At 56.9% G+C, this 10159-nt stretch overlaps 1 protein-coding gene across 1 annotated transcript in view; it reads right to left on the bottom strand.

The window, feature by feature from the left end:
- The window catches only part of COL16A1 (collagen type XVI alpha 1 chain), a 49077-nt gene that overhangs the window by 9868 nt on the left and 29050 nt on the right, over positions 1-10159 (bottom strand). The window contains 11 exon segments of the mRNA XM_025041456.1: positions 778-831; positions 1016-1087; positions 3431-3493; positions 3827-3862; positions 4150-4203; positions 4318-4362; positions 5847-5900; positions 6389-6442; positions 7013-7066; positions 8801-8845; positions 9768-9812. Of these exon segments, the coding sequence (XP_024897224.1) occupies positions 778-831; positions 1016-1087; positions 3431-3493; positions 3827-3862; positions 4150-4203; positions 4318-4362; positions 5847-5900; positions 6389-6442; positions 7013-7066; positions 8801-8845; positions 9768-9812 (576 nt within the window).

Genomic DNA, 10159 nt, shown 5'->3' with positions numbered 1-10159 from the left:
AGCTTCATCCAGCCTGTACCCAACTCATTCACCATTGTGTTCTCCCTTCTCCAGCTCTCCTGGGATGGAGGAATAGTATATTGAGCTGAAGGAAGACACCAGGCTGGGCATAGCCTCTGACTGGCTGAGGCCCCTGTGTGAATCCCAGCCCCTCTCAACCTCAGTTTTCTTTCTTTTGGGTACAGAAGGGGGTCAATCTAGATGCTCCGCCCTTTGCAATGGTCCCATCCCTTTCAGATTCCCCAGCAAAACCAGACCCAAGGATCAAGGCCCATTTGAATTCTTCTATGTCTGTAGCCTGGTTCTTTCTGACATCAGCCTATTTGGGTCACTCGGGTTAATCTTCCCACTCACAGGCTAGGAACCTCTGATTCCAGACAATGGGAGCTTTGGACAGGGCTAGGGTCTGGGTTCCTTATGCCTCTGTGGCAGCTCAGGCCCATTTTGCCTGCACAAGCCCCAAGCTGAGCACCCAGCCCAGTGGGGCCCTGAGGTTTATTTGGCTGCCTAAGTTTCTAGATAGAAATTTACTCCCTTCGCTGTTCTGCCTTTTGTGAGGCCAAGCTCATCCAAGCTGGTTAAGCTACCAGGAGAACTGAGAAACCAAGGTTCCATCAGGCAGGTGGGGTGTGGTGAAAGGCAGACAGAGGGAAGGCATGGGCACCCTTGACAGAGGTGTGGGGCCACTTCAGTTCCCTTTATCAGGGTTCCCTTGACTTCGGCTCTTGGAAAAGGAATTAAAAGGAAGGGGCTGCCCTCCCCGGCCCATCATCTCACCCGCAGGCCAGGCTTGCCGTCCTTCCCATCCAGACCATCCAGGCCGGCGGGACCCTAGAAACAGGAAAAAAAGTCTCTGCATGCCCATGCTGGAACTCTCGGAGTGGGGAGGCCTGACCCAGCGCCTCCACCCTCTCCACCCCTCAACCAACTCTCAGCCCTGCCAAACACACACTTGTGCACGCACGTGCCCCCACACACATACCACGCCTGTCAGCCTAAGAGGGTACACACTCACCTGAATCCCAGGAGGTCCTGGCGGCCCAGGGGGACCAGGCATGCCTGATGGGCCTCGAATCCCCTCACTGCCCTGGAAACAAGCCCCCCAACAAAGTCAGCAGGCCCTCACCCCATGCTGGAGACCCTGGGCCACGGGTTCGGTGACTACTGGAAGTCAGGACAGCTGGCTTCTAACTGGATAGGTTTGACACGCATTCCCCCAGGAGGCTCTGTCTTCATTCGCAAAGTACCCCACTTTCCTCACTGTTCCCTGAGCCTGTTCAGTCCAGCACCTTCTTCAGGGCTGACCAGGGGCTGGCATGGTGCTGGCTCAGCAGCACGTGCTAACTGAAGGCATTCGACTCACTTGGGTCTCAACAAGGCACCAAGTACTATATAGCCTCTGATTCCCCCAGATGGAAAAAGGGTGGCCCCTGTCCCTAAGGAGCTCAGAGTCCCGTGAGGGTCACGGGCTTTACAATCAGGGGCAATGCAACAGTCCATGTGCTCTGTGTGAATAAGGGGCTATAGGAGTTCAAAAGACAGAGTGGCTGACTCTAGCCAGGGCCAGGGAAAGTGCCACGGAAGAGTCACCAGATGCTAGACTCTGCAGGATGTCTGCGGTTTGCACAGGTGGAGGAGAAAAGGGAATGCCACGTGGAATTTCAGAGAAGGATAAGGATTTGGAAGTGGTCCCATGCCTGGCCTAGCCGGGGTGTCTGGGGAGCCCATGTGGTGGGTGCATTGAGAGAGGAGGCTAAAGGAGTTAGAGCCTGGTTGGGGGTGGGCCCTGAATGCCACGCTCAACTTTATCAAATAGACTAGTGATTTTCAAACTGCACTTCTCAGAGCCCTGAGGGCCTGAAGTGGGGGCCCAGAGGGTGGGACTCCAGGACTCCCTATACTTGCTTTAGCCAGAGCAGCTCCATTTGTATCTGTTTTATAGACTGAGTGTTCACATGACCTTTTGTGTGATGGAAAGGCTTGGGGACTGCAAAATAAAGTCTGAAAACTTCTGCTACAGGCACTGGGGAGCCACTGAAAGTTCTAAGTAGGGGAGTGATGAGAACAGACATGTGAATTAGAATGCTTATAGGACAAGGGAAGGGGAGGAAGTCAGCTCAGTGGGGAAGGCTGCTGCATTCTCCAGTGGGGAGAAGGGGGCTACCCTGGAGCAGTGGCTATGGGGGTGGCCGAAGGGAAGGGATCCAGCTAGAGAGAGACCCCCACAGAGTGGGGAAAAGAGCTCTGGGTGGCATTGCAATGCCACCTATAACCAGGAGGGGTCAGCACAGCCACAAGAAATGTCAGCCCCACAGGGAGTTGGGAGTGAGAACCACTGGCCAGAGGTTTGGGATGCTCTGCAATGACCAGCCTAAGGAGAGCAGGCTGCCCTGGAGTACAGAGCAAGGACAGAGGACTCTGGCAGGTCCCTCACAGAGAAGGGAAGGAAGGTGGCCCCCACCACAGCCTCAAATATGGCTAGTAAGCACTGGCACTGGGAGGTAGCCAAGGGCCTGGGGGCTCTCCTGGGCTGGGAGGGAAGTCTCAGCTTTGTCTCTGACTTGCTGTGTGCCCCTGGGATGCCTCAGCCACTCTGGGCCTCCTTTTGTCACCCAAACAGTGAGTAGTGAGACCAAGTCAGCCCTTCTGTAAGTCCCTTCCAGCTCTAAGAGGCTGTGCTATGTGTGCTTCCAGAGGAAAGGGGCTCCCCGCAAGGGCGTAGGCCTCTCTCTGGGCCATGATCAACCTGATCCAAGCTCGCAGTCAACTCTAGGGCCTCATTACATCACTCACCCATTGCATCTCGGGAGCCTCGAGACTGGGCTGAGACAGAGACATCAACCCCCAGACCAAGGCAGTTTAGCAAGCCAAACCCGAGGGTAGCCAGTGTGGGGGCTCCCCGGACTTGTTGCCAGGCCACAGGGCCCTCTTTGGCACTCGGAGAAAACCCCTCCAGGTTGATTTCTTCCCACTATTGTCAGACCTAGAAGGCAAATGCCCAGAGCTCCTCCTGCTGTGGGGCTTCCAGTGTCAGCGAGCTTCCTCCATCTCAAAACTCCCCTGCCTCCTTCCCCCTTAGGAAGATGAAGCTGGCCTGGGCTGGCCTGTCACATCCTAGTCACCCACCTCTCACTATAGCCCTCCGCCTCCTCCCCACCCACCCTCTTCCATCAGGTGGGTTCCTTGGCTGCACACAGGCTGGCAGGTGTTCTAGGCCCAGCTGCCATCCCTAGGAGCCTACTGGGTGGTCCCGGGGCCCTGTTGCTGGTAAGGGAGTTGCTGGGGCCATCCTGGAGCCCTCCCCTTTCCCCTCCCTGATGTAATCGAGGAAGTCTTTGAATTTCCAAAGGCCTGCTGCTGGGGGTGGGACAGGGGTTGAGGGCCATTTAGCCCAGATCTGTGACTGTGGCCAACATGGGGTTCTGCTCACCTTCTCTGCTTGGGGGCCGGGTGGGCCAGGGGCTCCCTCTTTGCCTGGGAATCCAGGGGGACCCTATATCAACAAAGGAGAAGGTGGAAATGAACATGGGTCTGAAGGAGGAGCTCCCCTTCCTTCTTCCTGCTGTGTGCGCTTCACTGTTGTTGATGCTTTCTAGAAACACCACCCAGGAGCATTGAGTCTGGCGGGCCTGCTGGGCTGGGGCCCACCCAGGAGGCTCTGCTCTCCAGGTCCTGGCTTCTGGAATCAGGCCTGGACACCCAGGCCGTTTCTCCCATGCCTCTTCCCTCCCCTCTCCAGGCCCATCTTGTCCAGCCTGGCTTGGTCAGGCCTGCCCCTCCCAGATGGGATCACATCAGACAGAACTGGCTTTGTATTTTCACTCACCGGCGGGCCTGGAAAGCCTGGCTGGCCTTGAAATCCCTAGGGGAAGAAGCAAGAGACAGTTTGCTGTGCCACCTCCTCTCCCGTGCCTGGCCACCCAGGTGGAAAGAGTTGCTTCTAGCCGTGGGGCCTTGCTTTCCACTCTGCCTAAGATGGCCAGCAGGTGAGGCTCTGGGCATGAGGTGGGAGGTCACAATTCAAGATGCATGGGGACTCGGAGACGAGAGCTGGTCACCCCTCCACACGAGAGGGTCCTACCCCTCACTGCCCACCCCCAGCCATCCACTGTGGTCAGGACAGCTAGCTGGGTCCCAGTTGTCACTTACCTGGTCACCCTTCTCACCCGAGTTCCCTTGGGGTCCTCGCTCTCCTCGGGGACCCTGTCACCACGGACAACAATGCAGTTGAACTCAATCTCTTTCCCCTCAAGTCCTGGGGCAGGACCAGTATCAGGGGTCCCCATGTCCACATCTCCCTGTCCCGCCCTCCCTCACCGCTGGTCCTGCGGGACCTGGGAGGCCTTCAGATCCTGGTGGGCCCTGGGGACACAAAAGAGCAGAATCAGTCACTCTGACTGGAGGGGATAGGCAATGAGGGGGTGGGGCAGGGCACAGGGGCACAGAGCAGAGGCAGGTGATGTGGTAGGAAGACCCCCTAAGCCAGCAGGACTCCTCTCCCTGGTCTGTTCAGGCTTCCCCTCTCTTGCCTAAGCGACTGAACCAACTTCTTAACTAGTCCTGCCACCTCCTGGCTCACTCCGACTCAGCCAGCAACTGGCTGCCATCTTCACTTCTTCAACACAGCTCTCTCTCTCCAAAACCTTCGCAGCTCCCCTCTACCAACTGAACGAGGGGCATGCCTTCCGCCGGCGCTGGGCTTCGGGGCGTTCTGTGATCCGGTACCAATCACCCTTCCGGCTTCACTTCCCTCTCCCTTTCTCATCTTCTGCCTTGCTTAGTCAGCCGCTGTGCCCTAACCACGCTCTATGCGTTCACACCCGGGGCCTTTGCACGGCTGTCCCATAGACCTAGAATTCCCACCATTCTCAGACCCCTTCTAGGTCTCTTGAAATCGTCCAAGAAATCTTCAGCGCCCCAACCCATGGCCTCTCCCTCTGGGAGTCCCCATTACAGACGACCATGTGTCCCCCTCCCCGACTCCATCCAGGGCTCAGCCCAAATGCCGCCTCCTCAGAGGCCTCCCTGACCCTCCTCTCATAGCACCCTACACACGGCCCAAGCCCTTTACCTATTTTCTCCATTGGTTTTACTTCTCATAATTTGTATGTTTTTGTTTATTCATCTGTTCCTTGCCTCCCCCACTGGAATGTGAGCTCCATGAAGACAACGGATGCAATTGCACCCTCAGAGCCAGGCGCCCAGCAGGCCCATGAGAAATATTTGGTATTAAATAAATGCACGGCAGGGTTTGCCGCACCCACTGGGGCCTCGCCTACAGGGCAAGGAGGAAGGGTAGGCTAAAGTTTGGGAAGTTTATCACAAACACATTCCAGGACGAGTGTCAGCTCCACCTTAACTCACTAACTAGCTGTGTCACGTGAGCCTCGGTGTCCTCATCTGACAGCAGCTCAGGTCCTGAGCTCAGTAAAGGCCTGGCTCTGCAAAGGGTGGCTCCAGGCTTGCAGCAAACAGGCCAGGTGGCTGAGCTGGGTCTAGAACCCAGGCCTGGGCATCTCTGGCCTGCCCCTTCCAGCCTGCCTTTGCTGGGCTGGGGGCAGTTTCCTGGTCCCCCTCCCCTCGGCAGCCTGGGCCATCGGCTCCATGAATCCTGCTGGGATCCTCCTCACGCTCGCTCCTGCCTCCGCAGCCACCAGTGCTGACTGCTTGAGCCGGAGCTGGAGTGACTCAGGGGACAGGGAAGCAGGGGTCATGTCCTCCCATCACAGGCTTCTGGGAAAATCTCTAGTGGTGGTGGTGGAGGCCGTGGTGGAGGCGGCGGGCAGGGATCAGCTCCCTTTGAAGGCTCGCGCCCGCCCCCGCACTGAGCTGCGACTCAGACTCACCGATTCTCCCTTCTCTCCCGAGGGCCCGGTGTAGCCACGCTCTCCCTTGATGCCCTGACAAGCAAGCAAAGAGAGAGAGTGGAATTAGCCCCGCGGCCCGCTCATCACAGTGCTAATGTGAAGGGTGGAGACTACAGCTGGCACACAGACAGTTGGGGGAGGAGAGAGGTCGGCTGCTCCTCACCCACCACTGTGGCTCTCAGTGGGAAGCAGGTACATGCCCGCCCAGCAGGCTCCTGTATGGGGTGGCACCTCTGTGCTGTCCTTCAAACTCTCTCAACCTCCCCCGGAAGCAGATCTTAGTCTCGCCGGGTCCTGGCTTCTCAGTGCAGTAACTGTAGAGAGCCCCCAAATTAGAGTGGTGGGGCCAAGCCACAATACCAAAGGGACTTACAGTAGGGGCTGTGCACGGACGGCCTGGCAGAGGCACGGGCTGAAATGCTTAGAAAGGAAGGAGCCTGCCAAGGGATGCCCAAGCCTGGTCCTGTCCTGACTACCACCCCAAGGCCCTGGTACCCCAGAACCAAGGTCCCCTTACTCACAGGCAGTCCTGGGGGGCCCATGGCACCTGGGTAGCCAGGTTGCCCTGGAGGACCCTGCAAAGAAAAGTAGACATGATAGATTAGCTCCCTAATGTTTCTGTTTTCCCCTTCCGGGGCAAAAGAGTGGTCAAAGCCGGAAAGCCTGGAGCCCCCACTCAGCAGGCACCCGCCACCCCAGCACAGCCACCACCATGGGCCATTTCCCCAAAGCCCAGGTTCCCTAGGTCTTGACTGCCACCTCAGGCCTGGGGCTGGTGACAAGCACCAGCCTGACCAGGACCCTGGGAGCTGAGCCACAGGAAAAGGCCCAGAACAGGGAGTGACAAAGACTAGGGAGTGGGGACCAGATAGGACCTGCTGAGTGCTGCAGGCGGAGGGAAGGTAAAAGCCCCCGGGGGTACTGGTAGAAGCCGGGGGCCAAGGGTATTTGCCCTTACAGAGATCGGCCTCTTTTGATCCTAAGAGGGTATGAAGACCCCCATACTGAGGGAATCAGGGCCGAGGGGCAGAGAGTTTCGAAAGGAGTCCACTTCCCATCTTCCACACAGCAGTCACCCCTGGGGCTCAGACTCTATCTCCCCAGGGCCCTTCGTCTATCTCCAACCCCTGCCAGCTTCCTCTTACCAGTTCCCCCTTCTCTCCTGTCAGGCCCCTGAGGCCTCGCTCTCCTTGAAGACCCTTGGAGAGAAAAATCATGAGAAACCGCAGGAGAGAGCATTCCCCACCCAGCCCCTGACTCCTGCCCACTGCCCTGTGGCCTCTGTTCCCATTCCAGGCAGAGGTAGGGGTGGCTGGTGGCAGCCCTACAGCCCCAGCAAGATGTCCACAGGGAGCGAGCCCCACAAAGGTAACTGTTGGAGGTATAAATTCTCTTATATAGGTGCCTCTCAGAAGCACATCCCCCAAGACAGGTAACTATAGAGATATGCCTCCAAGGTGAGTGACTCCCAGAAGGTACCTCTCAGGCAGGTGGCTGTCATTGGTGTGCCCTACTGTGGTAACTGTCTGGGGTGCACCTTTAGGAAGGTGACACATGTGGGCTCCCCTTGAGGGGCAACTGTCAAGAGAAGTGTCCCTAGAGTGATGCTCCCACCAAAATGCATCACTAGATACCCAACACTTACCTGTCCAAGTCCCCCCCACCCCAGCCCAAATCACCTTCTTTTAGGGATGCAGGGAAGAGACATGGGAAGGCTCCCTCCAGAGCAGTCCCCATCACTTTTCAGGGTGGAAAGGGATATCAATTTCAATTGAAGCCAGAGCCCTCCGCCCCTCACTCCTTGCCCTGGCCTTCACAGATTCACCGCACTATTAAGGGGTTCTGTCTGCCCCTTCTCCCTTTTGCCCACAAGAGATGGTACCCAAACCTTTCCAGAACACAAGAGAGATGGCTAGACGGACATATGGCCCCTTCACCCAAGCAAGCAGAAACAGACAAGGTCTGGCCAGGATGAGGACGTGGGGACAGTGGAACTGCGACAAGGAGGGGCCCTGCTCCCTGGGCCTCCATCACCGGGCCTGGGAGAAGAAGAGCCAGGCTCCGGGAACACAAAATCTGACAAACAAGAGGTTAGTGTCCATGACCCAGGAGGGAGCAACAGTGAGGATGCAGATGATTTAAACACACTTGTGACGATGACGAAGGCAGAGCAATTAACGACACCGGGCAGAAGGAGCAGGCCAAGATACTGGGCACAGAGGGGCAGGGCCCCACGACACCCAGAAACCCAACTGGCTGGCATCACAGGTCCAGCCTTGGAGCAGACTGGGATTGGAGCCAAGGAAGAGGAAAGAAAGAGGAGGAAGCTGAGAGTTTCCTCTAGGATGATGGGAAAGGTGCAAGCATGGCCACCTTTCGGTCCCCAGGGTGCTTCTGGACAGCCCTGCCAAGCAGCAGGGCAGCAAACCTGTGCCAGCTTGCACTGCGAGGCCCTAAAGCTTTGGCATCTCTGCTGGGCTCTGTGCCAGGTACCTGGCAGGGCCCCAAGAATGACTTTCAGCAAATCTTCAGTCAACACCAAAGGTGGGAGAAGCAGGAGGCAGAAACGAAAAGGGAGGAATAAAAGAGGCCCCTAGAGGCACCAGCTTAAAATAAGAAAGTGAAATAGCTCCAGAGGTCTTTTTAAGGAGTGATGTGTGATCGTGGAAGAGGAAAGGGAAATGGAAGCGGAGAGAAGAGAGATGAGGGAGAGAAAGCAGACGGGGGAGAAAGGAGAATGGGAAGAAGGCGGAGCCTGGGAGAATGTCTAAGCTGTTTGGACCTCTGGGAACCTGTGTCGTTAGCTACCATGCCTGCAGGGGGACGACGACAAACACGCAGGATGGAGGTGAGGGCGTGACAGGGAGACAAGCAAAAGCCACAGAGACCTGGCTGGTGGGGGAAGGGGAGGTCGAGCAGCACTAGGTTCTTACAGGCAATCCGGGGGAGCCAACAGCACCAGGAAAACCTGGGGGGCCCTGGTGGGAGAAACAGGCAGGTCACATCTCACAAGCACAGTCTCCCTGGGGCACAGTCTGGGGCTGAGGGGTCATGGGAGAGGTCACGGGAATATTTCAAGGCAGCTGGAAAGGAGACTCGTTGGAAGTCTTGGCCCAGAGGTATCTACTCCTCCCCTTGGCTCCAGGAAAAATGGCTCTGCCATAAGCAGAGACACGAAACAGCCCCCAGAATCAAACAGCCCTTCCCAAGTCTTTCCGAGTCTAAATGGGCTAGAAGCCCCTCAGGCCTGTTACCTGACTTCCACAGGCCCCCAGGTGGGTGGCTCCCTGGTTCTAAGATAGCTCCCACCAGCCATTTTTCCTCCAAAGAAAGCATTTTTCAGTTCTTCCAGTCTTTTCTAGTCACTTCTATTTTCCTGCCATATCAACGCTACAGAGGACTCCAGGGTGGATGCTCCTGGTCTGGCCTTTGTAGACTTGTCCTAGAAATGGCCCTACAGAGCAATGGAGGGCAGCTCCATCTCAGCCCCTGGCCCCTGTGGGAACTGGTGTCACAGGGGCATGGAGAGATCTGGCCAGGGCGCCACACGCTTTCCTGGCTGCGGAGACCACAACTCAGAAGCCTAGGACCCCTGCCCACGGCAACCTGGATCCCTTGTGCAAAACACAGCAACGATGGGGAAGGGAAACACAGGTGCCACCCCCGAGGGCCTCCTCTAGGCAGGACCAGGGCAGAGTGGGCAGAGCAGGCCAGTTCCAGGGGATTCGGTGGTGGGAGTCCGCAGTCCCCACAGATGCTCTGACGGGGAAAGGAGCAGGCAGTGGAAGTTCCCCCTTCTGCCCTGCCCAGCTTCCTGAAGACAAAGCAGCAAAATGGTGTTGGAGCACTATGACCTCTCTGAGAGCTTCTCAAGTGGACCAGGAAACCACAGATACTTACAATAGGGCCTGGAGGACCTGGGGAGCCCCTCATGCCAGGCGGACCCTGCAAAAGAAGCCAAGGGAAATGGATGAAGAGGCTCAGGCCCCACAGAGCCTGGGGTCTCAGCAGCTTTCCTACCATCGGCTCACCACAGCCAGAGTCGACAGGCAGCTGATGTCAAAGCAGGATGTTAAAGCTGATGTTCGACCTTTCATTCAGTTCATTCGATTACCCAAAAGAATTTACTGAGCAGCTGCTATGTACCAGGCACTGCTCCAGGTGCTGGGGATGCAGCAATAAACAAAACACAAAAATCTGTGCCTTCTGATCTTACGCTCTAGGGGAGAGGTGGACAGTAACAAAAAGGACAGGGGCTGGCACATGATTTGGTGCTCAGTAGATACCTATGG

Source organism: Pteropus alecto, unplaced genomic scaffold (genome assembly GCF_000325575.1).
Source record: "Pteropus alecto unplaced genomic scaffold, ASM32557v1 scaffold39, whole genome shotgun sequence".
Classification (NCBI taxonomy): domain Eukaryota; kingdom Metazoa; phylum Chordata; class Mammalia; order Chiroptera; family Pteropodidae; genus Pteropus; species Pteropus alecto.
This window is presented reverse-complemented; position numbering and strand designations above follow the sequence as displayed.